Raw genomic sequence first — 26,344 nt, forward strand, 5'->3', positions numbered from 1 at the left:
CTATTTTTAGCAGAGATGGGGTCCTGCTTTTGCTCAGGCTGGTCTGAACTCCTGAGCTCAGGCAATCCACCCATCTGGGGGGCCTCCAAGAGTGCTAGGATTACAGGTGTGAGCCACCCTGGCCAGCCAGAGTTCTCTTTCTTTTCTTTTTTTCTTGAGACACAAGCTGTCGCCCTGGGTAGAGTGCCATGAAGTCACAGCTCACAGCAACCTCCAACTCTTGGGCTTAAATGATTCTCTTGCCTCAGCCTCCCAAGAAGCTGGGATTACAGGTGCCCACCACAACACCCAGCTATTTTTTTGGTTGTAGTTGCCTCCACAGAAAAGAAAATCCCTGTTGTTTTTAGATTACAAGAGGGTTATGATCACATCTTCTATTTCATGGCAACCTTTATTGCTGATCACGTCATTGTTTGGCGGGCCTGGGCTGGATTCGAATCTGCCAGCTTCTGTGTACGCGGCTGGCGCCTTAGCCGCTTGAGCTACAGGCGCGGAGCCCAGAGTTCTCTTTCTAAAACCAGCAGGTCATTCACTGAAGGTGAGTTTGAGCAAAAAATTAAAAAAAAAAAAATAAAACCAGTAGGTCACTCCTTCTCATGTCTAGATCTTGCATGATTCCCTACTCTCCTGGACATCTCAGTTCCTCCCATCAGGGCCCCACGCTGCCTCTCCCTGACCTCATGACATCACTCTGTGCCCCCAGCTCCCCTGTATCAGCCTCTCTAGCCTCGCCAGAGAGGCTGCATCTGTTCACCTCCTCTTTATGTCCTGGCTCTCCAGATTCCCTCTGCTACTGGAGAGGCGTTTCTCTGCCTGGTTAGTGTCACACTGCAGGAACATGGGTAGAGACAGTTCCTCAGAGTACCAGAGCTCACCCCTGGGTCCAACACCCTTCCACGAGGACAAGGCCAGAGAGTGGCCATCCCGCCTAACATAGATAAGTGTCCACCGTCGAAGTCACCCATTCAACAAGTATTTATGGGGCTCTATGCTAGGCTCCAGGCATTCCGGGGACTTCAAACCGGGCCCTCGAGGGAATGCGCAAGTGGCTTCAGCTAAGAACTGCCAGGACCCTCCACCTGTGAGGTAGTGGGGTGGAGAGAGAGTCCGCGGAGGCACCTGCGCAATAAGCAAGCGCTGTCCCCGAGCCCAGCCGGCACGTCGTCTCTGAGGGAACCGCAGGCCTGGAGGTGGGACCGCACTGGGCAGCGGCAGGCACAACCCAGGCGGGGTCACTCCCACAGGCCTCAGGGCCCCCGCGGGGAAGGTTCTGGATTTTACTTTCGATCCCAACACGGGGCGCGCCATCTTTTTCCCTCTGTGGTAGCTAACGAGGCCCAGAAGAGGCCCCACCCCGGCCACCCGGCGGCCTGAGCTCGGCGCGAGGCCACGCCCGCTCTCCGCGCCGCGCAGGGAGCCCTGTCCGGGTCCCCGGTCCAGCATGCGGAGCAGCCGGGCCTCCGCCCCCGCGCCGCGACTGGCCCGGTGCCGCCCCTCCCCCAGGGTGACGCGAGCCGGGGCGGGGCGCGGAGCGACTGTCTAGGCGGCGGCGGCGGCGGAGCGAGGGCAGCGCGGCGGCACCATGGGGGCCCAGCTGAGCACGGTAGGTGGGGAAGGGGACACCGGCCACGGCGGGCGGGCTGCCCCGCGGGGCGTCGCGAGGGAACGGCGGCGCCGACGGCCACCGTGCCGCGAGGGGGCGGGGCCGGTCTGCGGGGAGGGGCGCGGGACCCCCGCCGCCCAGGGTGCGCCCGCTGCGCCCGGACCGCGCACTGCGCGCCGGCCGGTCGCACCCGGTCCCACCCGGCCCCGGCCCGCCGGGCGTGCGCGGAGAGGATGGTGACTCACGCCCTGCCGCCCGAGGGGCGTGAGAGAGGCCGGCACCTGGGGCAGACAGCGGTGGCCCAGCCCGCTGCTGTCCCTAGGGTCACCCCCATTCCGGAAGCTGTAGCTGTGAGTGTGTGAGTGCATGAAAGTGGTTTTTGAGAGTGCGAGTGTGACTAAGCAAGTTCAGTGTACGTGTGTGAGTCTATGTGACTGTGAGAGTGAAAGTATGTGCGTGAAGTGTGAGTAGGCGCGTGAGTGTGAGAGCGAGTGTGTGAACGTGTGTGTAAGGGAGTTTGTGCGTGTGTGTGAATGTGTGTGATGTCACTGGATGAGTGGGCTTCGCACATTTTTATCTTTTTACTTTTATAATTTGTACTTGGATAGATGTAGGGGTACACGTGGTTTTGGTTATACAGGTGGTGATGTCTGGGTTTTTAGTGTACCAGACACCCCCGATCAGTGGTTTTTCTTCCTTTACACCCCTCCTACATCTTACAGCAGCAAGAAGAACACCCATGACACCTGGGCATCCTCTTTAAGTGGTGGGCCAGGCTGGGGTCAGGTGCAGCCCTCCCCGGAAGCCCCACTCTGTGCTGTGGCGGCCGCACTAGAGAGGTCTACACTGTAGCCCCATTTCACTGCTGGGGAAATTCAACCCAGATGTGGCCACCTGGGGGCGCAGGCTCTGGTGGGGCTCCAAAGTTCACCCTAAGCGTTCTGGGTTGGTCCAGGGCCTGCATTCCTTTTGCCCAGGCCACCTCTTCTCTCTGCCTTTTTTTTTTTTTTTTTGAGACAGAGTCTCACTATGTCACTCTCAGTAAAGTGCTGTGATGTCACAGCTCACAGCAACCTAAACTCTTGGGCTTAAGCAGTTCTCTTGCCTCAGCCTCCCAAGTAGCTGGAACAACAGGTGCCAACCACAACATTAGACTATTTTTAGAGACGGGGTCTCACTCTTGCTCAGGCTGGTCTCTAACTCCTGAGCTCAGGCAGTCCACCCACCTTGCCCTTCCAGAGTGCTAGGATTACAGGCATGAGCCCCTGCGCCTGGCCTTCTCTCTGTGGTATCTTAAAAGTGAAGTGATGCTGGCTTGGCACTAATGGCTCAAGTGGCTAAGGCGCCAGCCACATACACCTGAGCTGGCAGATTCGAATCCAGCCAGAGCCCCCCCAAACAACAATGATGGCTGTAACCAAAAAATAGCCAGGTGTTGTGGTGGGTGCCTGTCATCCCAGCTGCTTGAGAGGCAGAGGCAAGAGAATTGCTTGAGCCCAGGAGTTGGAGGTTGCTGTGAGCTGTATGCCACGGCACTCTACCCAGGGTGACAGCTTGAGGCTCTGTTGTAAAAAAGAAGAAAAAAAAAAAAGAGTGATGCCATGAAGGCTGAAGCTACGGAGGACATTCCTCACCTCCTTGTGGCACGTGGCTCTCGGGCTCCCTGGACCGGAAGGCTGGCACTGCAGGGTTCAGCCCAGCATCTTGCCACCTTCACCTCCACCTCTTGCCAGATGCCTCTTCCTCCTTGGGCACTGGAGGCCCCTCTTTGGGGAAGCAGGCAAAAGGCCTCTTGGCCAGGGCATTTACTCTGGAAAGTGTGGCCCAGCCTGGATTCTGGTGGTATCACCAGCCTCTGTGTAACATCCTGCCATTTTCCCCAAAAAGCACTCTCTTCCACCATTGTTGAAGCATCCTATGGGCTCTGAAACCTGTCCCCTCCCTTCTGCTTGCCCTGTGCTTCTTACCTTCGAACAGGTGCCATTGGCCAGTGGAGTGAGTGTTGTATCCCCAGCACCTGTTTGCTCCATGCAGTTTGTTGAACAGACTGATGGTCCCCTGTAAGGGGAAGGGCCCTGTGTGGGAGTCAGGAGACCTTCAGCAGCCCCTCAACCAAATCTGCCTAGCAGGTAGATGGTGATTACTCCATGTGGTTCCTGCTGGGGTCCCGCCTGGGTCCAGAATGTTCCCAGCACGCCCTGAACCTGGCCTTCTGGCTCAGGGGCTCTCTGAGGTCTGCAGGAAGCCCGCTGGGGGCCTCAGGTGCCAGGCATCTTATCTGGGTTATGCAAGCCCATGGGAGGCCTCCTCCCACACTTTGGGGGGCCCAGCCCAAGGTTGGCTCTGAGTTTGCCAGCACTTAGGGAGAGCACTGGGGACTTGGCCTGCCATCCTGGACCCTCGCTCTCTTGACTCCCAGCCCAGCTGTGTGCTCAGCAGACCCTGATAGGCTGACACCACAGGTAGAGTCTACCAGGCTTTCAGCAGCACTGTGCCTAGTTGGTGACCCAGATCCTAGCTTTGGCATCCACCTGCCCTCCCTCCTGGGCTCCCTTCCCCCCAGTCCCCAGACAGACTGGGAGCCACCACTGCAGAACTTCCTCCATTTCCTCCCACTTCCTCCTACTTAGAACAGGACCAGGAGCGAGGCAGACTTCAGATCCAGGCAGGACAGCTGGTGGGCAGGTAAGCAAGTGCACTGACTGGCTTGTCCAAGCCCCAGGTCAGGGAGCTCGCACCTAGGGAGGACTGTCCCTGACAGGTTGGGGATCCTACCCCAAACCTGGCCCGGGCAGGGTGGGTATCAGGTTCCGGTGGGGAATTCCAGGGTGAACAGCTGGGCTGGGTATTCTGTGGGTGGGGAGCAGAGCTATGCAACCACTCAGCTGTAGTAGGTGAGCTAGAGGCTCCCAGGATATGTGCTGGAACACTGGCCCCATGTCCTTGTTCCCCTCCATGCTATACGTATCAGAAGCAGATAATGGGCTCTCTAGTGGGGTAGAGCATGGCCTGTGGGGCATTAGGTCAGGGCCTGGGAGGCAGATGACCCTGAGACCCCTAAGTAGTGGGGCGAGGTGGTGTGAGAGTTTGTGTGTGAACATGCACACTGCACAGCTCAGGAGGAGCTCGGGCAGGACCTTGACCTCAGCCATCTGCCTCCTGTTTACTTGGCTCACTGCTCTTGGGGCTGGGGGTGGTGCCGTGGCCTGGGTCAGGGGCAAAGCCTGTTGCAACCCAGGTCGGCAGGAACAGAGTGCACCCCGACTCCTGTGAGTTTGGTAGGGCCTCTGACTTTTTTTTTTGAGACAGAGCCTCACATCTCACTTTCTTGCCCTTGGTAGATGGCTGTGGTGTCGTAGCTCACAGCAACCTCAAACTTTTGGGCACAAGTAATCCTCCTGCCTCAGTCTCCCGAGTAGCTAGGACTACTGATGCCTGCCACAGTGCCTGGCTTTTTTTTTTTTTGAGACAAAGTCTCAAGCTGTTACTCTGGGTGGAGTGCCATAGCATCATAGCTCACGGCAACCTCAAACTCTTGGGCTCAAGTGATCCACTTGCCTCAGTTTTTCTATTTTTAGTAGAGATGGGGTCTTGCTTTTGCTCAGGCTGGTCTCAGCTTGTGAGCTCAAGTAATCCACCCGCCTCGGCCTCCCAGAGTGCTAGGATTACAGGCGTGAGCCACTGCACCAGGCCCCCCAGCTATTTTTGTTTTCTTTTTTTTTTTTTTAGATAAGGGTCTCCCTCTTGCTCAAGCTGTTCTTGAACTTCTGAGCTCAGGCAATACACCCACCGTGGCCTCTCAGAGTGCTGGGATTACAGGTGTGAACCACCATGCCCAGACTGGCCTCTGACTTTCTGGGGATGGAACGTTTGCCGCCGTGCTGCTCCTGGTTGTGGTGTACCATTTCCTCTGCTGGTATCTGTCTCTCTGGCTTGGGCTCCTCAGGGGGGGCCTCCTGGTCTGTGTCCCCCACATTGAACATGTGCCCTGATATGTGAGTGCCCACTGGGGTTTGTGGATGAAACCATTGACTGACGGTGATGGTTTGTGATGGTCTGCCCCAGCAGCCTTACATATAAAAACTCCACCTCAGCAGGGCGCAGTGGCTCACACCTATAATCCTAGCACTCTGGGAGGCCGAGGCGGGTGGATGGCTTGAGCTGGTGGGTTCCAGACCAGCCTGAGCAAGAGCAAGACACTGTCTCTACTAAAAATAGAAAAACTAGCTAGGGGGCAGCACCTGTGGCTCAGTGAGTAGGGTGCCAGCCCCATTTACTGAGGGTGGTGGGTTTAAACCCAGCCCCGGCCAAACTGCAACAACAACAAAAAATAGCCGGGCACTGTGGCAGGCGCCTGTATTCCCAGCTACTCGGGAGGCTGAGGCAAGAGAATCGCCTAAGCCCAGGAGTTGGAGGTTGCTGTGAGCTGTGATGCCAGAGCACTCTACCAAGGGTGATAAAATAAGACTCTGTTTCTACCAAAAAAAAAAGAAAGAAAGAAAAACTAGCTGGGTGTTGTGGTGGATGCCTGGATTGCTTGAGCCCAAGTTTGAGGTTGCTGTGAGCTATGATGCCAGAGCACTCTAGCCAGGGCACCAGAGTGAAACTCTGTCTCAAAAAAGAAAAAAAAAAAAAAAAAAGTCCACCTCCTCCCCTTTGGTGGCCAGGGGGGGTCATGTCTGTTACCTGGACCTTAGTTTCCTCACTTGAAATGGGGTGGGTAATAGCACCTACCTGAGTCCTATGGGCTTGAGGATTATGTGAGGTAATACGAGCAGAGTGGCTCTCCTCTGCTCTGCTTAGTGGGGAGCAGACACTGGGAGGAAGGCCATGGCGTTGGTCAGTTGCCCACAGTGAGCCTGCCTCACAGGCTGTGCTCCTGGAGGGCAGTGGGTTTTTCAGACAAACAGGATGGGGTGTGCCCCGCCTTCACTGGGAGGAGTCTGGGCTCTTGTCCTGGTTCTGGAAACTTCTAAACAAAATAAAAAAAGAAACAGAGGATGGGAACTTATTATTATCCCGTCACTAATTCATTCCACAAATACTTGCTGAGTGTTTTCTGTGCTGAGTGCTGGAGACAAAGTGGTGATGAGATGCACACAGATACTGGGGTTTCTGCTCCAGGGTTACGTGTGGATGAGATGGGAGCTGCATGGGGGCTTGGCAGAAGCTCCCTGCACGGGCCAAGGCCAGGATTCAGGAATTCACCATCAGAGTTGCTGGGATGTGGGCCTCTTTTTCTCATTTGTGGGCTTAGGGCAAGTGAAGGACAGGGGACTAACAACAGAAAATGGGAAACCAAAGCCTAGACTCCACCCGAGGCCTCCTGAGTCTCATTGTCCCCGCTTGTCTGGTGGGAATGCCATCAGAGCTCCCACCAATGTGGGAGGGCCAGCCCAGGGGTCGTAAATTTGACTCTGCTGTGCTGGGAAAACAAAACTCCAGGGAGCACCAAAAACAGCACCAGGTGGCTCTTAATGTCATTTCCAGGGCTCCCAAAAATGGACACTTCCTATGGATGTAACTTTACCCAGTTTTTTCACTACACCAATGGATATTCCCCATGGATATGGTTTCTTTGAGTGACATGGAAGAGGTCCATAGCACAGGAATCATCCAAAGAGTCCTCACCACCAGGCAGTTTACAGGAGGGCCTGAGGACTGTGAAAAGTCCACCAGGAGCCTGGTTAGCTAGGGAAGATTTGACATTTGAGCTGGTCTCTGGAGGATGAATAGGAGTTTGCTGGTTGGATAAGTGCAGAGGAAGGGCATTTGGGGTGGAAAGGAGAGTATGTGCAAAGGCCTGAAGCAAGATGGGCTTGACATTGAGGGAACTGAGACCTGGGATGTATCTGGAGTTGAAACCATAGAGCTGGTACCTTAAAGGTAGGTAGTAGGGAACCATGGTGGGTGTTTGAGGAGGTGGAGCTGCCTATTGGTTTAGGCAACCATGGCTGGAGGCAGGATATTGGATTTGGGCTTTGGGTCCTGTGACTTGGACACAGAGAGGGTGTTTTGTTCTGGGAGGTGGCTCAGGAGGAGCAAGGCTTTGGGGTAGAAAGGCCTTTTGGCAAACTCTGGTTCCACCCCTGTTTGGTTGCATGACCATGTGGTCACTCATTCACTCTCAGAAACAGAGATAAAAGCATCATGTGGTGTCACGAGTGGTACTTGGAGGGTTGGCTTGGTGTGACTTAGGGCAAGTTACTTGCCTTCTCTGGCTCTCAAACTGCATCTATGGCCTAGAGCTGAAGTGGGGAATATCCCAGAGAACTCAAGGCCAATACTTGGGCCAGAGCCAGCTCGGGGTCATCAGCCATTGTCTTGTGCTAAGCATGGCCTTTTGCAGCCTTTGCTTTCCTCCCCAGTCTCCCTGGTACTAGGTGGGACCTGGGAAGGAAAAGTGATTCTCCTGAGGTCCTGAGCTGGTCTTTGTGACCACAGAGTCTTTAGCTATCAACCAGGGCCTTAAATGAACCCCAGGATGGGTGAGACACCTGCACATCTGCCTGGGCTGTGGTAGGTGCTGGTTAAATGGGTGGTGGACAGAGCTCCCTGTGGGGCGGCCCTGGGCATGGGTTGGGAGTGGGCTAGGCACCTGCAGCCCTTCCTTTTAGACGTTATACATACCAGGGGCCCCATGGAGGCCCTGCCTGGGAAAGATGCATTTTATTCTATGTGGGACAAAGGGCCTGTAACTATAGACAGGCAGCTTGAAGCCGCTGGGCCGGTTTGGGGCCAGGGGCCAGGTGTGAAATCTTAGTGTCTCTGCCCTGCATTTACTTGAGTACCCACCTCTCAGTTGGTAGTGGCCCCATGAAGGTGGCAGGAAAAGTTCTTGTGAATGAGCCTTTGCTTCCCAGTTTCAGACCCCTGTATGATGTGGGCTCCCATCTCATATCACAGCTCTCCAAGGAGGTAGGCCAGGTAGTGGCTCTCACCTTCCTGCTGGAGACAGGGCATGAGGCTCAGTTAGGGCACCTATCCTGAGTTATTGGGGAGTGGGGAGTTCTGGCAGGGCTTCTAGGAAGTGGAGGGACTGGCACTAGGACTTGCGTGGTGAGGAGAGTCTCACCTAGCCCTGAATAGATCAGGAGCCACTTCCAGATGTGCAGTCTGCAGAATATGCTACCTCAAAAGTTCCACAGTAAATCCCACAAAGGAAGAAGACAGGCCTCCATGCAAACAAGGAACTTGGTTCTGAGTTTCCTGGCAGCCAAGGTGAAAAGGGGAACTTGTAGGTGAAGAGAACACACATGGTCATTTGCTAAGAGAACTAAAGTCAGAGAGGTATACTTGAGAGGGTGAGTAAACAAGTTGTAAGGCTTGGCGTGGTGGCTCACACTTGTAATCCTAGCACTCTGGAAGGCTGAGGCAGGAGGATCCCTTGAGCTCAGAAGTTTGAGACCAGCCTGAGCAAGAGTGAGACCCCGTCTCTACTAAAATTAGAAAAATTAGCTGGGTGTTATAGTGGGCTAACACTACCTACCTTTGGGGCTGCTGTGAGCTAGGCTGATGCAACAGCTCTCCAGCTGGACAACAAAAGTGAGACTCTGTCTCAAAAAAATAAAATAAAGATAAATTTACTCTTGAGCTTCCTGGTAGCCAAAGTGAAAAGGGATACATGTTTAGACAAGTAGCTTTGTTTGTCCCTGTTCCACATCGGAGATGGAGCTTTTCCAAGAAGTTTTTCTCATGGTACTGAACCTAGAAGACTGAGTAATGTGGTGGGAGGTGTGGCAAGTCTGTGGATTTCGTAGCTTCTCCTAACACACCAAAAGGGATGATGGGTTTTCTGGATGAGCATGGTGGGAAGAGGGCATTCCCAGCAGAGTGGGTTCCTGGAGTATGAACTAACTGGCAAGTTTTGGGGGAAGGTAGGTGGCGAGGCCCTGTTCCACTCCTGCACTGACCTTGTGGGCCTGTCCCTGTTGTTTCAGTTGGGCCATGTGGTGCTGTCCCCAGTCTGGTTCCTCTACAGCCTGCTCATGAAGCTGTTCCAGCGCTCCTTGCCGCCCATCACCCTTGAGAACCCAGATATCAAGTACCCACTGCGGCTCGTCGATAAGGAAGTAAGTGCCAGGCATTGGCCCCTCCTAGCTGTCCATGCGGCATTTCTCAGGCACATGCTCTGTGCTCTGGGCAGGGATCCGCTCTGAAGTAGGTCCTTACTATCTGCCCATTTTATAGTTGGAGAAAGTGAGGTGATGTCTTTTGCTAAGGCCATCAGGAAGTGGTGGAAGGAATTAAACCTAGGTCTCTCTGACCACAAAGCCTGTTCTCTGAAGCATGTTGACTATCCCATGGAAGATCAGAGTGGGAGGGGCCTGTCAAGACTTTTGGGTCCCAGCCCCCATTTAGCAAATGGAAAAATAGAGGGTGAGAGGGACTGAATGCCCAGTTCCCTGACAATATGGACTCTTCCTTTCTCCCGGTCCCCGCCTACCCCACAGGGTCGTGGTCACAGCCTGGCCGGTACTTGTTGGGCCTGCATATCTTTTACATCTTCCCCTGGGAAGTCTCTCCTGACCGGGCTCTAGCTGCCCAGCCAAGAGGCTCCCTCTGCCCTCCTGTTTAACATTTTTCTTTTTCAAACCTCTGGTTATGACTTAAACTGTCCTCTTCCTCCCTCGCCTCGCCTCAGTCACTCACGCTCTTCATAGCTGCTCTCTACTCTATTTCTGGCCACCTCCAGCTGCTGCAGGAGGGGTGTGGCAGGGAAAACTGAGTCATAGAGCACAGAAAGTCATCTGCCTGAGGCACTGGGCCCTGCTGTCCACAGTGGGTTTGTGCCCAGCGTGTCTGACCTGTGTCCTGCGTGCAGCTCAGTCTCCAGGGCACGGAGCTTGCAGCTTCCTGCGACGGATGGGCGTGTCTGTGAGTGTCCCAGGAGTTCACAGAGAAGTCGAAAGCCAGAGAAAAGCAAATATTACCAAAATAAAAAGTAAATCACTGCTTCCCACCCAAGGCCACACTTCTCCTTGCAATATGCTTCATACATATGTGGTCACAGACACACAGGAGGATCCCTTGAGCTCACGAGCTTGAGACTGGCCTGAACGAAGTGAGACCCCATTTCCATTAAAAATAGAAAAATTAGCCAGATGTGGTAGTGGTACCTGCAGTCCCAGCTACTCAGGAGGCTGAGGCAAGAGGATTGAGTGAGCCCAGGGATTTGTGGTGTCCGGGAACTAGGCTGACACCATGGCACTCTTGCCTGGGTGACAGAGCGAGACTCTGTCAAAAAAAAAGGGCTCGGCGCCTGTGGCTCAAGCGGCTAAGGCACCAGCCACATACACCTGAGGTGGAGGATTCAAATCCAGCCCGGGCCTGCCAAACAACAATGACAGCTGCAACCAAAAAATAACTGGGCGTGTGGCGGATGCCTGTAGTCCCAGCTACTTTGGGAGGTGGAAACAGGAGAATCACTTGAGCCCAGGAGTTAGCGGTTGCTGTGAGCTATGATGCCACGGTACTGTACCTAAGGTGATAGCTTGAGGCTCTGTCTCAAAAAAAAAAAAAAAATACCCACCCTCTTAAGGAGAACTCAGGGGCTTCAGTCTTAGCTCCTTCCTTGGCCCACCTGGCTCTTAGCCAGCTCCCACCCCCTCTAGAGGGGAAATGGCTGCCACTGCCCCACCCATTGACCATGCCCCCTGGGGTGCCCGCCCTGTGCAAAGAAGCCTGGCTTTGGGCTTATGGCCATGGCCAGCCCTAGCACCTCCTGGACAGGAAAGGCTGCTGTTTGCTGTTCTGTGCGGCCCCGCTGCAGTCCCACCTCCCAAGGGCTTTTAGGTGCTGTAGCTTCCAGAGCCCCTCTCTTGGGCCATGGGCCTGGGCAGCCATGTCTCAGCTTTGCCCAGTTTGATAGTCCAGGCCCTGAGTTCTTCCTGCCACGCCCACACCACTGTTTGAGCAGAAAGCAGAGATGGAGTCTTCCTTCCCCCTCTTTGTCCTCCCCTTGGGTTTATTCTCTACTTTAAACACTTTGTTACGAGGCCCTGGAGGATCACTGCCCCTCCTGGGCCTGCAAGAAACTTCTGTGCCCTTGCCTGCAAGTGTGCAGGTGTCATATCCACACATGGCATCAGTATCGCCTTTCAGGAGGGCACTCGGGCCCTGGGGAGGGGTGGGGACAATGGGGAGGTGTGGGCCTTGAGGTCTGGTGCTCCCTCCACCTGGATGCTGTCCAGCAGCTTCTGGCCTCTTTGCAGATCATCAACCATGACACCCGACGTTTCCGCTTCGCCCTGCCAACACCCCAGCATATACTGGGCCTCCCCGTGGGTGAGTCCTGCCTCTCAGCCCAAACTCAGCCAATAGCAGGCTGGGCACTAGATCAGAGAGGCGAAACTTTGTGCTTCCCTTAGGGAGGGTAGGGAAGCTTTCAAGGAGGAGGTGACAGCTGTCCTGGGCCTTCAAGGGTGAGTCTGTCAGGATGAGAGTGGGCAAGATCCCTGGGCCCCTGGCAGTGGTACTGTAGGAGTAGAGACATGGAGGCAGGAAGCTAGGCTGTGATGGGAACCCCTGTAGGGGAAGCTGGGGGCAGTGGAGCTGGGCTAGGCTCTGAATGCCAGGTGGGGCACAGGAGTGGTTGACAATGGTCAGGGGTCATGACCCGCAGGGATAATCCCTGACCCGGAGTGACCCTCCCCTGTCCTGCAGGCCAGCACATCTACCTCTCAGCTCGAATTGATGGAAACCTGGTCATTCGGCCCTACACGCCTGTCTCCAGTGATGACGACAAGGGCTTCGTGGACCTGGTCATTAAGGTGAAATCTCTAGACCAGGATAACAAAGAGGCGGGTAGGGGTGGCTGTGGCAGCAGCCCAGGCTGCCAAGGGGCCCTTGTGTCCCCACAGCCTGGTCTCTAAAGACCCAGTGCTGCCTTGTGCCTGGTTTCTGAGTAAATAGCAAATCCGTTCACCAAACAAAGCCAAGTGGAGGGGTCTTGGCACAGGTTGGGCTGGGGACCCTTAGCAAAGACAGGTGTATCTACAGGAGAGGAGCCAGGAGGACTGACTGGCTCGTGTAGAGGCAGCGACAAGCCCTTTCCCTGCTATGACCCTGGAAAAGCCCAGGGAACTGAGTGCCGAGCATGGGGCCAGGGCGGCCATCCCACCGTGCTCAGTGGCAGGGCCTCTGTGAGGTGCAGGCCCCTAGGGAAGTGTGTGAGGAATGTGTCAGGGTTATCTGGGGAGCTGAGGTGAAGGGCTTTTTAGGGTCCCTCACTGGGCTGGAGGTGGGTGCTCGCCAAGAAGATGCAGCATCAGCAGCAGCAAACTGGAGAGGAGCGCTGGCAGGGACCCCAGACGCGAGAGAAAGAGGGAAACTGAGGAACAACCGCAGCACAGGGCGTTTTTATGAAAATGAGACAGGAGCTTTACTGGGCGCCTGTGCTCCCTGACAACACATCCTGTGGGTGAGGACCACCCCAGGCCCACAGCAGAGACCCACCTAGTTGAGGCCCTGACCTCCGGCCCAAGAGGGGGAGGGGAGGTGGGTATGTCTGTCCTGGTTCTGGCCTGGGGTCCTTCCGTGCTGCAGTTCCCAAGCCTGGACTCAAGAGCCTACCTTTGGCTAGAGCAGGAGTTCTCAATCTTCCTAATGCCACAGTTTATTTTCATTGTTAAAAAGGGGTCGTGACCCACAGGTTGAGAACCGCTGGGTTAGAGGCTGGGCACTGAACAAATGGTCACACAAGAAGCCAGCGGACAGGGGACAAGTGCCCAAAATGGGCACCAGAGCTGGGCAGGGGTGGGCTGGCAAGAGCAGCTCCTGAGCAGGCAGTGACGAAGGTGATGTCTGGGGCGGAGTGGGCGTCAACCAGGAGAAGAGGGAAGAAAAGGCCCTTCCAGGCACAAAGGCCCCGAGGTCAGGAGGCTAGGGGCCTAGAGTAGCCCTATGGTAGGCATGGGAGGTGGGAGAGGTCCGTGGGGCCAGGATGGGATCTGGAGGCCCCGGTTCAGGGCTTTGCCCAGAAGTAGAGGGAAGTTGGTGAGGGCTTGGATATCTGTCCATGGTGTCTGTCATTGTTAAAGGAGGGTCGTGACCTGGACTATCTGACATCGTTAGTCCAAGTGTGGAGAAGATACTGAGGGGATTCAAGTTGAGGTTGGAGAGCTCATAGGCAACCAGACCAGAAGTCAAAGCCCTGGCCTGGCACCCTGGCACTTCTCCCGGGCCCTTCCTCCCTTCCATCCCCTGGGGCCCTTTGCACACCCTTTCCCCCTTCCTCCTTCTCTGCCTGCCCAGCTCAGACACCCCCAACGAAGCCTTCCCAACCTGGGAAGGGTGAGCTGCTGCTCCTCTGTCCCCATCTCTATATGCGTATTGGGTCCTCACTTCCAATTTCCAAGGCAGTAAATCCCAGAGGGCACAGGGAAGGCCGTTGTTTCAGTATTTTTCTGACAGCACAAAATGGGAAGACCAAACCTCCACCAGGGGGCGAGGCTGAGCCTGTCTGAAGCCTTCACTGTGCTGACAAGTCAGCATCCCCGGACAGGAGGCCGAGAGGCAGGGAAGTATTAGTATGTCCAGCAGCTTGGCCTTGTGCTCTAGGCTGGCACTTTGCTTTCTTGAGAGGGTTTTAGGTGGAGGATGGGACCTGGTACGGGTAAGTTTTGATGGATGAATGAGCGGGATTCCACAAAAGAGGCCACGCATGGGCTTTGGAAGAACCCAGAAGAGGTGACTGCTTCCCACTGAGGGCAGAGCTCGCCTGGGAGACCCTGGGGTGGGGACTGAGGGCTGCGGATGTGTCCTGCAGATTTACTTCAAGGATACCAACCCCAAGTTTCCTGCTGGAGGGAAGATGTCTCAGTACCTGGAAAGCATGCAGACTGGGGACACCATTGACTTCCGAGGCCCGAATGGGTTGCTGGTCTACCAGGGCAAAGGTGATTCGGGTCAGAACCCTCTGGCTACCAAGAAGGAGAGCCTGAGAGCTTGATGGGTGTGGGGTTTGGGGTGTGGGTGCTGACTCCGCAGTATTTGGATACACAGCCCTTGCTGCACAAGCTGCCTCCTCTCCAGGAACTCAGGCTCCCCAGCTGTGTAGAGGATAAGTCGGCAGTGCAGGTCTTGCAGACAGGCTGTTCTTGGGGGCCAAAAACCTGGCACAGATGGCCTTTGTCAGTGTCTGAAAACAAATGAGCAGAAGGACCGAGCCTGGGCACTGTGGTTTGCAGCCTCTCTGCTGCCCTACACTGCCAGCAGCGAGGAACTCCCACCCTTTATTTGTGACTAAATATGTGAACCTTGTAAAGCAGCGGTTCTCTCTAGCATCTGAGCGGAGTCCTGGGTCCCCACTTTACCCTCAGCTCCCCCACCCTGATGACTGGGCTCACATTGTAGCTGTCTCCACCTTGGACTCTTAGAGTGGGGACAGGTCCCTCCCACCTGTAAGCCCCTGAGCCTGGTCTATTTGAGAGCTGTGTCTCACCCCTTCCCTTTCTCCCCAGGGAAATTCGCCATCCGTCCAGACAAGAAATCCAACCCCGTCATTAAGACAGTGAAATCTGTTGGCATGATCGCAGGAGGGACAGGTATGTGGGACCTGGAGCCCCTGGGAGTTGCCAGGTGACAGAGTCATGGGTTGGGGTTGGGGCACTGGGTGAGGCACAGGCTTCGAGTGATTTATGAGCTGCCCCGGTTAGGGGCCCAGGCCCAGTTGTACTGGCACTGACCCTGCTCAGGCGCCTGGCACCATGCCTAGAGCAGTGCTAACTCAGCATGGGGGGCCTGGTTGTTTTGCAGGCATCACCCCAATGCTTCAGGTGATCCGCGCCATCATAAAAGACCCAGACGACCACACCGTGTGCCACCTGCTCTTTGCCAACCAGGTCAGTAGACAGTCCCCACAATATGCAGACTCAGTTTCCCGAGAGGGGACTTAGGGCTTGGCCAGGCGTTCAGGGGATCTGCACAGCTCTGTTGAAGTGCTAGGGATGACTGGGATGAGGGGTGCTCTGGACATTCTGTGCTCTGGCAGCCTTTGCAGCAGCAGGTGGAGGTCAGAGTTTACAGTGCAGAGTCTGAGTGTCTGACAAGGGGGCACTTCTTTAGAGGGGAGACTTCTTGAGCACCCCAACCCTGACTGCTTCCTCCAAACCTTAGAGCTTCCTTCTCCTTGAGCAGAGTTTGGAACCTGCTAGGAGGTGGGCAGAAGGCTGGCCTGGACTGGGCCCAGGCCGATGTCAGAGGGCCCATTTTACAAACAAGCAGATAACTTCCCGGGTGTTGGCAGGGGTTGAACCTTGGCCTCTGTGGCTCACTACTCCCATCCCCATGCCTACTGCCTGCTTGCCCTGGCCTGCTGTGTGACTGTGGATGAGTCACTTTCCCTCTCTGGGCCATTATCTGTAGAATGAGCTCATAAAGCAAAGTTGTGGCAAGGTCTTTGCAGGTTCTGTGTTTTGTGACTAAATATGCAGACCTTGTAAAGCAGTGGTTCTCAGCCTGTGGGTTGCGACCCACAGGAACTATATTGAAGGGTCACAGCCTTAGGAAGATTGAGAACCGCTGCTATCAAGTGACACTCCTCTGGGGGAGAGCAAGATGAGATTATTTTTCTCCTACTCCAACAGTCAGGGGCCATGCCCCAAACCCCCACCTTATGCCTCTCACATTTGGTTTATGTCAGCTTGGTCCCTCTGGTCCAAATGCCACACTGCCTATCTGTGAGGAAACTAAACCCAGAGGGGAGGGAGGGGCCTGCCTGAAGTCCTTGGACGTGGATACTAACTAGGACTCCTGTACACTTGCAGGAAACTGTCCCAAGGCAGACTAGGTCCAAGAGTGGGGAGAAAGAGCCAGAAATTCTGAGCCTACTGGTGTGGAGAAAGGGAGGGCAGTGGTTGAGCTTGTTGGTGCTGGGTAGAGTCTGTGGAGGCCTTCAGGTTTGCCCTCACCTGTGAGCCAGGGTGAGGTCATGAGATTCGGCCTCACCTATGAGCGGAGGCCATCAAACTCACCCTCACCTATGAGCGGAGGCCATCAGACTCACCCTCACCTATGAGTGGAGACCGTCAAACTCACCCTCACCTATGAGCGGAGGCCGTCAGACTCACCCTCATCTATGAGCAGAGGCCGTCAAACTCACCCTCACCTATGAGCGGAGGCCATCAGACTCACCCTCACCTATGAGCGGAGGCCATCAGACTCACCCTCACCTATGAGCGGAGGCCATCAGACTCACCCTCACCTATGAGTGGAGGCCGTCAGACTCACCCTCACCTATGAGCGGAGGCCGTCAGACTCACCCTCACCTGTGAGCCAGGGCAGTGGGATCACTGCATTTTGTAGCTCAAACTACACTTTAGAAAACATTATTGTTGCCTAGAGCAGTGGCTCACGCCTGTAATCCCAACACTTGGGAGGCCGAGGTGGTGGATCGCCTGAGCTCACAGGTTCAAGACCAGCCTGAGCCAGAGCAAGACCCTGTCTCTAAAAATAGCTGGGCATTGTGGTGAGCGCCTATAGTCCCAGCTACTTGGGAGCCTGAGGCAAGAGAATTGCTTGAGCCCAAGAATTTGAGGTTGCTGTGAGCTGTGATGCCAGGGCAACTACCAAAGATGACAAAGTGAGACTCTGTCTCAAAAAAAAAAAATATTATTATTTTACAAAACATTTGCATTTTACCTTATGGCACATGTCTGGCCTAATGGAAGCAGTGGATCCCAGTTTGTTTTGCATTCATTCTGTGTGAATCTAAGTCTTGTAAGAGAGCGAGAGCCAGAGAGCAAGGGTGACAAATACAAGGGTGACTAATACAGGTCTTAGCATAGTATAGAAATTGTGTGGTACCAGCCACTTCAGAAGCAAAGGTGGGAGGATCACATAAGCCTAAGAATTCAAGGATGCTGTGAGCTATGATAATCGGGCCACTGCACTCCAACCTGGATGACAGAGTGAGACTTTGTCTCTTAAAAAAAGGAAAAAGAAAATTGTTTTGATCTCACAGATCCTCTGAAGGGTCTGAACCCCAGGCTCCCCAGGCCACACACACTCCAAGAGAACCTATCCAGAGGGTCCTTGCCCCTTCCTTCTTCCTCTGCAGCCCTCTGCCCTCAGGGTAGCAGCCCTGGGGTCCCATCCTCTGTTTTATGTGAGTAACAGTGGCGGCCACTTCACAGGATGGTCGTTAGGATTAAAGCATGAGACACACCATGGCTTACATGCGAGTTCTTCCAGAATTGATTAGGAGTGAAGGTGGGGAGGGGCTGGGTGAGGACAGGAGTCCTGGGGCTCTGCCCTCAGCATTAGTCCACAAGTGCAGTGGAGACTCTTAAGTCTCCACTGGCCTCTGTTCACAGGTGAGGGTGAGTCTAATGACCTCTGCTTGATATTCTCAAGATGCCAGCTCTTTCTAAATAACACTCAGATTCTCAGCTGGCTCCCCTTTTAATGTAAAACAATCTAGAAGACAAAGTATACACACACAACCAGGAAAGTTCTGGAAAAGAGTAATAAGGAAGAATACATTAGATGTTAAAAACACTCAAAAGTGTCAGTGATGACGACAGTGTGGTTCTAGAGCCATGTGTGATATCTGGACTTTCAGGATAATACAACAGAAAATCTAGAATTGTGGGCTGGGTGAGGTGGCTCACGCCTGTAATCCTAGCACTCTGGGAGGACGAGGTGGGTGGATCGCCTGACCTCACAGGTTGGAGACCAGCCTGAGCCAGAGCGAGACCCCCTCTCTGAAAAATAGCTGGGCATTGTGACTGGTGCCAGTAGTCTCCATCTACTTGGGAGGCTGAGGCAAGAGAATGACTTAAGCCCAGGAGTTTGAGGTTGCTGTGAGCTGTGATGCCATGGCACTCTACTGAGGGTGACAAAGTGAGACTCTGTCCCCCCTCCAAAAAAAGAGACTGCTTAAAAATTAAAAGTTCTGGGAGAAAAAAAATAAAAACACACAGCACTATAGATAAGGTAGAAAGACAATTAACTAGGGAAAAATTGCATTACCAATAAAAAATTCATATCTCTAACATAAAATGCTTTTACAAACTAATAAAAAAAAGACACGACTAGACAAGTGGCACGTTTATTTTTTATTACTAATAAAAAATGAAAATTAAAGCAAAAACTGGGCACAGTGGTGGGCACTTGTGGTCCCAGCTGCTCAGGAGGCTGAGGTAGGAGGATCACTGGAGCCCAGGAGTTCTGTTCTAGCTTGGGCAACATAACAAGACCTCATCCTTTAAAAAAAAAGAAAAAGAAAATGAAAACATAACGTTTCCTTGCAATCAATATGATTGGCAAAAATTAAATAAATATTCCCCAATGCTAGCAAAATCCTAGGAAGATAGATATGCGTGGGCAGGCAGCTGGGCCGTGGTGACCTGGTGGGGTGAAGGCCTTCTCCACGCACAAGTCGCCACCGAGAACCCACCGCTTCACATTTACCCTAAGGAACAGGGAGGGCAGTGAGAGTGCTCAGAGCCGTGCCATTTATGAAGGAGGATGTGTGAACAGCCTTGAAATCCTTCAGCTGGAAACAGCTGGTCCCTTGTTTGCTGGGCAGCTGGTAAGATGGGGTTGGTGCAGGGGCTACTGACACACGGACAGTCTGAATAGGAAAAAATATAAAAACTACACACTGAAATTCTAATACAAGGTCAAACAATTAAGTTCATAAACTTGTCTTGATAAAGTGCTACATACGTCATTGCTGAGTATCACTGAAGTCACCTTTGATGTACGCCCCTTGGGACCAGCTATGCACCTATGCCAGTGCCTAGTCTATCCTTCAAAGCAATTTTGGAACTCTTTTTGTGGAATGGTCAGCAGAGCTGTCATTCGATGATCATTAAGTTCACACACTCATCCTAGAAAAAGTGCTACACACCTCATTGCTGAATTTAACACTACAGTCACCGTTTTTGTTTGTTTGTTTTGAGACAGATTCTCACTTTGTTGCCCTGGGTAGAATACCGTGGTATCATAGCCCACAGCAACCTCACACTCTTGGGCTCAAGCCATCCTCTTGCCTCAGCCTCCTGAATAGCTGGGACTATAGGTGCTGCCACAGCACTTGGCTAATTTTTCTATTTTTGGTAGAGACGGGGTCTCTTGCTCAGGTCTGGAACGCCCGAGCTCAAGTGATCCACCTGCCTTGTCCTCCCAGAGTGCTGAGATTATAGGTGTGAGCCACTGCGTCCAGCTAGGGTCACCTTGAAGACTTGGCCATCTGGTACCGAGTCTAGGCACCTCTGGTCACATGCTCCCTGGACTGGGAGCAGAGAAGCTACATCCCTGGGTGGGTCTGCCCACCTTTCACCCAGCCTTGCTGTTGGGCAGTGACCTTAGCAGTACTCTTTGGCCTCATGGTCTAACTCCCATGGTGTCAGTGACACTGCACTCTAGCCTGAGCTGCTCATATGTCCCTGAGTGACCTGCAAATACACCAGCCTTGGCCTGGGGTCAGAAACTGGGGCCAACTCAGGTGAAGGGGGAGATCTCTGCATGCCATCCTGGGAGGGATGAGGCTGCCGGTGCAGCTGGCCAGGAAGATGGTGGGGAGGTAGGGGTTGCAGGGAGTGGTGGGTAACAGCAGAAAGATTTGCCTGAGGGAGGGTTGCAAACCATCATCCTTTTAACTGAACTGGTCCTCACTTGAAGTATGATAAGCACCCCCAGGGCCAGTCTCCACCAATGTTTGGCAATCTCCTTCCCCTCTTCCTCCCTCACTGTGGTGTGCACGTCTGTCTGCAGGCTGTCTGCAGACTGTGCTTTGACAAGTTCTTCTGGGCAGCCTGGGCCAGCTCCTTGGGGATGCAGGGGAGGAGGGCCCTGGCAGCCGTTTGGCATCTTTGTTGAGTATCTCCCAGGGTCATTCCTGCCACCCCCAACCTCCCTGACACTTGGCCCCATTCGCCCACAGACGGAGAAGGACATCCTGCTGCGGCCCGAGCTGGAGGAGCTGAGGAACCAACATTCTGCTCAATTCAAGCTCTGGTACACGGTGGACAGAGCCCCTGAAGGTGAGCATGGAAGGCTCTGGCCTGGGGCTCCCTTGTGTGAGCCTCAAGCTTTGTTTGGGGCCCGCTGTGGCCCTGCCAGGGGGAGGTAGTGTGACCCCACCTCACACATGAAGCCTGTAGAGCCAGAAAACACCAGACCCAGGAACTCAGGTCTCTTTCCCCAGAGCGGGGTCCTTCCCTGACCCAGTGTGCTGTCCCCTGCTGGATAAGGAAGGCTGGGCGTTGCCTCTGGTCTAGAGGCACTCTGCAGTGGTCTCCCGGGGCAGTGCTGGCTGCAGGGCCGTGGCCCCCACTTTACAGTTTGTACTCAGTGAGACACTTTACACATATCTTCTCTCCCATTGTCAGCCCTGGGAGGTGGGCTGGGCTGATGGATGGTGACCCTCATTCTGCCCGTCCAGGCGGTTGAGCTGTTGGCCTAGGTCGCAGTGAGGTGGGAAGAGCCAAGTCCACACAGGAGTGGGTGACTGAGGCTGCCCCAAAGCTGGAAATGCGAGTGCCCTATGGGTTGACTGTCCTTCCTTTATCTGCTTTAGCTGGAGATGTGGCTACAAGAAGTATCTTTTTTTGTGTGTGTGTATGTGTGTGTATGTGTTTTTGGCCGGGGCTGGGTTTGAACCCCCTACCTCCAGCATATGGGACCGGCGCCCTACTCCTTGAGCCACAGGTGCCGCCCTACAAGAAGTATCTTAATTCCTTCTTTCTTTAAGAAAAGCAGCAGCTCAGGCTCCTCAGGGTCAGGAAACTGGGGAGTGGTGAGGACTGCAGTCTGTTGCCCCAAGCAGGCAGCCCCTTCTCAGCCGTGGGCAGGCTGGCCGTGCAGGAACTCAGCCAGTGCGGCCAGGCCTTTCTGCTTTTCTAGAGAAGCTGGTTCCTGCATCCTCATGGGGAATCTCCAAGTTTGGAAACTGGACATTTTTGAAGCACCCACCTGGGTGCCGGGCTGTGGTCTGCCTCCGTGTCCTGCCCCCTGCCTTTGCTGTCCCTACCCCATTCACACTGGGGGGCACCACCTGCTGACAAGAACACGCAGTCCACAGCACCCTCTGCTCCCCCCAGAAATGAGCAGAGGGGCTCTGGGGGTGGGGCCCATCTGGTGAGCTAGCCCTGAGGATGGGTTGCCCAATTTGTTTTTTGTTTTGAGACAGAGTCTTACTATGTCTCCCTGGGTAGAGTGTCGAGATGTCACAGCTCACAACAACCTCCAACTCTTGGGCTTAAGTGATTCTCTTGTCTCAGCCTCCCAAGTAGGTAGGACTACAGGTGCCCACCACAACGTCTGGCTATTGTTTTTTGGTTGCAATTGTCATTGTTGTATTAGCAGGCCCAGGCTGGGCTCGAACCCACCAGCTTTGGTGTATGTGGCTGACGCCCTACTCACTGAGCTACGGGCACTGAGCCAAGGGCCACCCAATTTGGATTCTGGGTCTTTCTGTCTGAGACCCAGACCTGGGGCTGAATGCATCTTTGAACTTGATATCCATGTCCTGAGGACCTTGGCTGGACTGGCTGCTCTGGGCCAGCCCCTCCTGGTTGGACCCTCCTCCCTGTGTGTTCATGAAGCCAGCCTGGCCCCAGGATCCTGCATGCTGTTAAGGGAGGTGGAGCACAGATGGGAACCAGTTTGTTTTTTTTTTTGGTTTTTGGCCGGGGCTAGGTTTGAACCCACCACCTCCAGCATATGGGACTGGTGCCCTACTCCTTGAGCCACAGGCGCCGCCCCGGGAACCAGTTTTATTTGTAAATTATAGAGTGGAGTAGCAGGTGGTTAGTGTAGTGACAAGACAGGGTAGAGCCAGGCAGGGGGCTGGGAGTGGGGCTTTCTTGTCCTGGGAGCCAAGCTGCTGTTTTTTTCTGCTAGTAAAGAAAGGAACGTTTTTCTTGTATCCATGTTTTGATCAAAAGGGAAGAAATGAAAGATGGGTTAGCTCCCTTCTCTTTGCAGTTTCTAATAGTGTGGTCACGGTAGGCTTGTGGGCAAGGTGGCACTTAGCTATGGCGAGAACACCCTGGCCGGGTACCAGCGGGAGTCCTTGTCTGCTGGGAATAGGCGGGTGCTGCCCCTGGCGGTAGCGAGCAGCAGCGCCAAGCCTGGCATTGGGATCGTTTGTTTTAGCAATAATAATAGTTAAGTCCCCAGGTTACCAGCCGCTGAGAAGAAGAGTTGTGTGGTTTCCCAGCATTTTTCACTGACTTTTATTACCTCCCTGACCCCCAATTCAAGACTAGTTGAGCTACTGCTGTAACATTGAGTATAAGCTGAGACTCTAGATGTTAGGAAAGAGTGTGGTAATGAGCCAGTTCTCTGTCTAGTGGAGCTGAGGGGAGGAACAGGGGCAAGTAACCAGAACCCATGACAGGTACAGCAGACTTACATTCCCCTGCAAAGCCACCTTCGTGCGTGTGTAGAGAAAGATACACTCTCCATCATCTAAATAAAAGTCCTGATAAAATTGAGATTAATCCTGGTTATCTACACAGTTTGTATGCTAGCAAATGGTTTATTCTCATACACTTTTTTTTCTTCTTTTTTTTTCTTCTCATACACTTTTTTAAAAAGTATATTCAAATCCGTTACTGAGCTAGGAAAATGTTTTCGTGCCCCGCCTTGTTCCAGAAGGGATTTTAAGAGGTTTATAAAGATCATATGATGAGTCACAGAGGCCCAAATGGAAAGTTGAAGTGAAAGAAAAACAAGGGCAGGGCCATAGAATGGAATCAGGAATGAGGTTTGTACAAAGTGTTCCGTGGTACATACTTGCTGTGGATGGGTAATGCCTATTACTCTGAGCTTCCTAGCAGCCAAGGTGTAAGGGGAAATGTGGTCATACTCAGTACAGCTGACTCTTCCTGGTTCCAAGGCCGGCTGAGACTGTTTTGGCCTCAGAGTGCACATAGAGTGTCGTCCATCGAGGCGAGGTGTCTCAGTGCCAGCCAGCACCCTCCTCACTGTGGGCTTCTGCAGCAGCCTTTCTGTTGGTGGTAAGGGCTATGAGGAGGCTCTTTCTGGTTGCAAAGAACAGGGACAAACCATGTAATATTGGGTGTCCAGGACCAGAGGGGCTTGAGGGGACAGGATACCACTCCCCAGCTCAGCCAGTCCTGGTGGAGTGCTGCGTCTCTCTGACGGGAGCCTCAAAGGCAAGCGTCGGTGGCACAGCATCCGTCCGTCTCTCCCACCACTTCCCACATGTCTGCACGCTGCTGCCGCTGGCATTCTGCCCTCTCCCACCCACCACCTGCTGTGTCTCTCTGACCATTGTCATTGCCCTTCCAAAGCCAAGCAACAAGGTCTTCCTGAGTGATAGTGCTGCCCATGAGGCAGAGGTAGGGGCTAGCCAGGGTCAGGTGCCCACAGTGGGGTCAGGCCATGGCTGAGGAGGAAGGATTTGGCAGGCAGTGGCCTTGGCTGGCCCTTCCATCCATCCCTTGGGGCTGAGCTCCTGCTGAGGTGCTTGGCATGGGGGTCATCTGAGAGGACCCTGGCTGCATGGCCAGTATGTGTCCTTAGGTCCCCAGGTGGTATCTGTCCCACTGAGCACTTAGGAGACGTGAAGGTGGTGAGTGTAGCGCAGCTACCTACTCCTCATCCACAGGAGCCGATTGAGCAGGTGGCTGTGGGTTGGCTGGTCAGCTGCGCAGCCACACATTGGCTTACGTGGTCTCTCGCCCTACAGGCTGGGACTACAGCCAAGGCTTTGTGAACGAGGAGATGATTCGGGACCACCTTCCGCCCCCAGAGGAGGAGCCGCTTGTGCTGATGTGCGGACCCCCACCCATGATTCAGTATGCCTGCCTGCCCAACCTGGACCACGTGGGCCACCCCAAGGAGCGCTGCTTCACCTTCTGAGGGCCAGTGCTGGCCGCATACACCTGCCCCGCATACGCACCTTGCCCCGTCCACATTGACCCCACCACCACCCCACTCTGCCCCTTTTCACACTGGGGCCTACCTTCAGCCTGGCCTGCCCTCGCCCTGGTGACTACCCAGCTGAGCTGGCCCCCGAGGGGCCCCTTTGGGAGCAGGGTTCTGTTTCAGCCACAGTGGAACCTCCAGGATAGGTTCCCATCCAGCACCCCCATCCCTGTCCTCATCCCCTGACTCCCCCAACACCACACTACAAGGCCGAGAGCTCCCAGTGCCACATTCTGCTTGCTGCCTTGGGGCAGTGGACCACAGTCTGGATGGAAGCCCACCCTCGCCAGCGTCCTTGTTCACCCCTCACTGCCTGCCTTGGGCCACGGTCAGGCCCCTGACACTACATGAGATGGGTGACACTAAAAAGTCCTCTGGGGGTGGGCTGCTGCGGATGAGAGGCTGTCCTGACTCCAGGGCCCAGAGCGGAGTGGGGGGGACTGGGCAGCTGGGGAGTTGGCTCTTCCCATGGCCAGAGTGGGATGCAAGTGCTGGCCAAGACCGGGAGGCCAGCAAGTGGGCCCTCTGGAATGGCGCCATTTCTCCCAACACAGCAAATGTTAAGCAGCCGTGGGAGTCCCGAGCTGTCAGTCAGCAGCCCCACGGGCTACCCTAGGCCAGCAGTCCTGACATCAACCTACAGCAACCGTGTTGGTTTATTCCTCCGTCCTAAGCCCACCTCCTCCTCCCGCCTTGTCCCAGCACAGGGAGAGTTTGAGCAGTGCCTCTTGTCCTAGAGACCTATGTGACCTCGATGTTGCCCTTAGGTAGCAGCTGTGCTAGCTCTTGCTACTGGCTTTTTCAGAGTCATTTATGAGCAGAAAAAAATTGAATTAAAACTTTGCTAATGTTAACCCTCCAGCAGCTCCTTGAGGCTCTGTGACTGGTGCCGCAGAGTTGGGGGCAGGGTGGGACAGCTATTTCTGATTGTGTTTGTGTGTGTGGTTGAAAATTTGGAAAGTGCAGAAAAGTATTCACAGGAAAAAAATACCCGACATCAGAGGCGAAGGCTGCCAACTTTACCTGAAACCGCTGTGGGCTCCTCCTTCCTCTCAGCATCAAATGGGCTTTTCCCTGTCACCAGATTCTCATCATTAACCCAAAGGATCCTGATCTATTCTTCAGTGAACAGTTTTGTGACTAACAGTGGCCATTCTCACCTTCCTCCAGATGCCTATCCTAGAAAGAGGAGGCCCAGGCCCAGGGGCAGGGACTCTGGAGTTCAGCCCTCTTCATGCCCAGCCTCATCCAGGTCATCTCATCTGGGAAAAGGCGCCCCAGGCCTGTCTTTGGATAACTGTATGCCTCCAGCCTCTCTGTACAGCCCTGAGAGGAGTGTGGGTGGGGCAGGTGATCTATAGCCCCATTTTCCTCTGGAGGCTCCTGCAGTGAATGTTTCTCACGCTGAGGCCTGAGGTGAGGTAGGTGTCACTGTCTCAGGTGCTGGGTACTCAGCTGGGATGCCTGAAGCACAGCTCGTCCCTTACTCTGTGAGCTGGGCTTCTCGTGGAGACTAGACAAATTTTAACCAAGGGTGTCATTTGTCAGATGGTACATTAAAGACAGGTGATGAGACGAGGCGACGTGAGGGCTGCGCCTAAAATCGAGCAGCAGGAAAGCCCCTCTGAATAGAGGGCGTTTGTGCTGGAACATGAAGAGCTGGAGCTAGGTGTTCAAGGTGGTGGGAACAGCAAGAGACCCTGTGGTTGAAACAAGCTTGTGGAATAAGCTTGTGGCTGGAGGGGCTAGTGGAGATGAAACTGGGGAGGGAGATAGGACTAGAATGGGGCTCAGAGGGAGTGACCAGCAAGCACCAAGGCCCTGGTGCCCAGT

At 54.2% G+C, this 26,344-nt stretch overlaps 1 protein-coding gene across 1 annotated transcript; it reads left to right on the forward strand.

Annotated features, from left to right (window-relative positions):
* Positions 1-1,481: 1,481 nt before the first annotated feature.
* LOC128581911 (NADH-cytochrome b5 reductase 3) lies at positions 1,482-25,370 on the forward strand. Its single transcript, XM_053585250.1, has 9 exons — positions 1,482-1,603; positions 9,544-9,675; positions 11,818-11,890; positions 12,269-12,375; positions 14,373-14,502; positions 15,067-15,150; positions 15,362-15,447; positions 20,496-20,595; positions 24,273-25,370. Exons 1-9 carry the CDS (start codon positions 1,583-1,585, stop codon positions 24,443-24,445), a joined length of 906 nt encoding a protein of 301 aa, XP_053441225.1. The 5' UTR covers positions 1,482-1,582; the 3' UTR covers positions 24,446-25,370.
* Positions 25,371-26,344: the final 974 nt, after the last annotated feature.

Source organism: Nycticebus coucang, chromosome 3 (genome assembly GCF_027406575.1).
Source record: "Nycticebus coucang isolate mNycCou1 chromosome 3, mNycCou1.pri, whole genome shotgun sequence".
NCBI lineage: Eukaryota > Metazoa > Chordata > Mammalia > Primates > Lorisidae > Nycticebus > Nycticebus coucang.

Excerpts from the sequence above, each read along its gene's own strand:
- LOC128581911 (XM_053585250.1), top strand. The coding sequence starts at position 1,583 with ATGGGGGCCCAGCTGAGCACG. Across the intron at positions 14,503-15,066 it reads GCTGGTCTACCAGGGCAAAG|GGAAATTCGCCATCCGTCCA; the intron begins GTGATTCGGGTC and ends CTTTCTCCCCAG. Across the intron at positions 15,448-20,495 it reads ACCTGCTCTTTGCCAACCAG|ACGGAGAAGGACATCCTGCT; the intron begins GTCAGTAGACAG and ends ATTCGCCCACAG.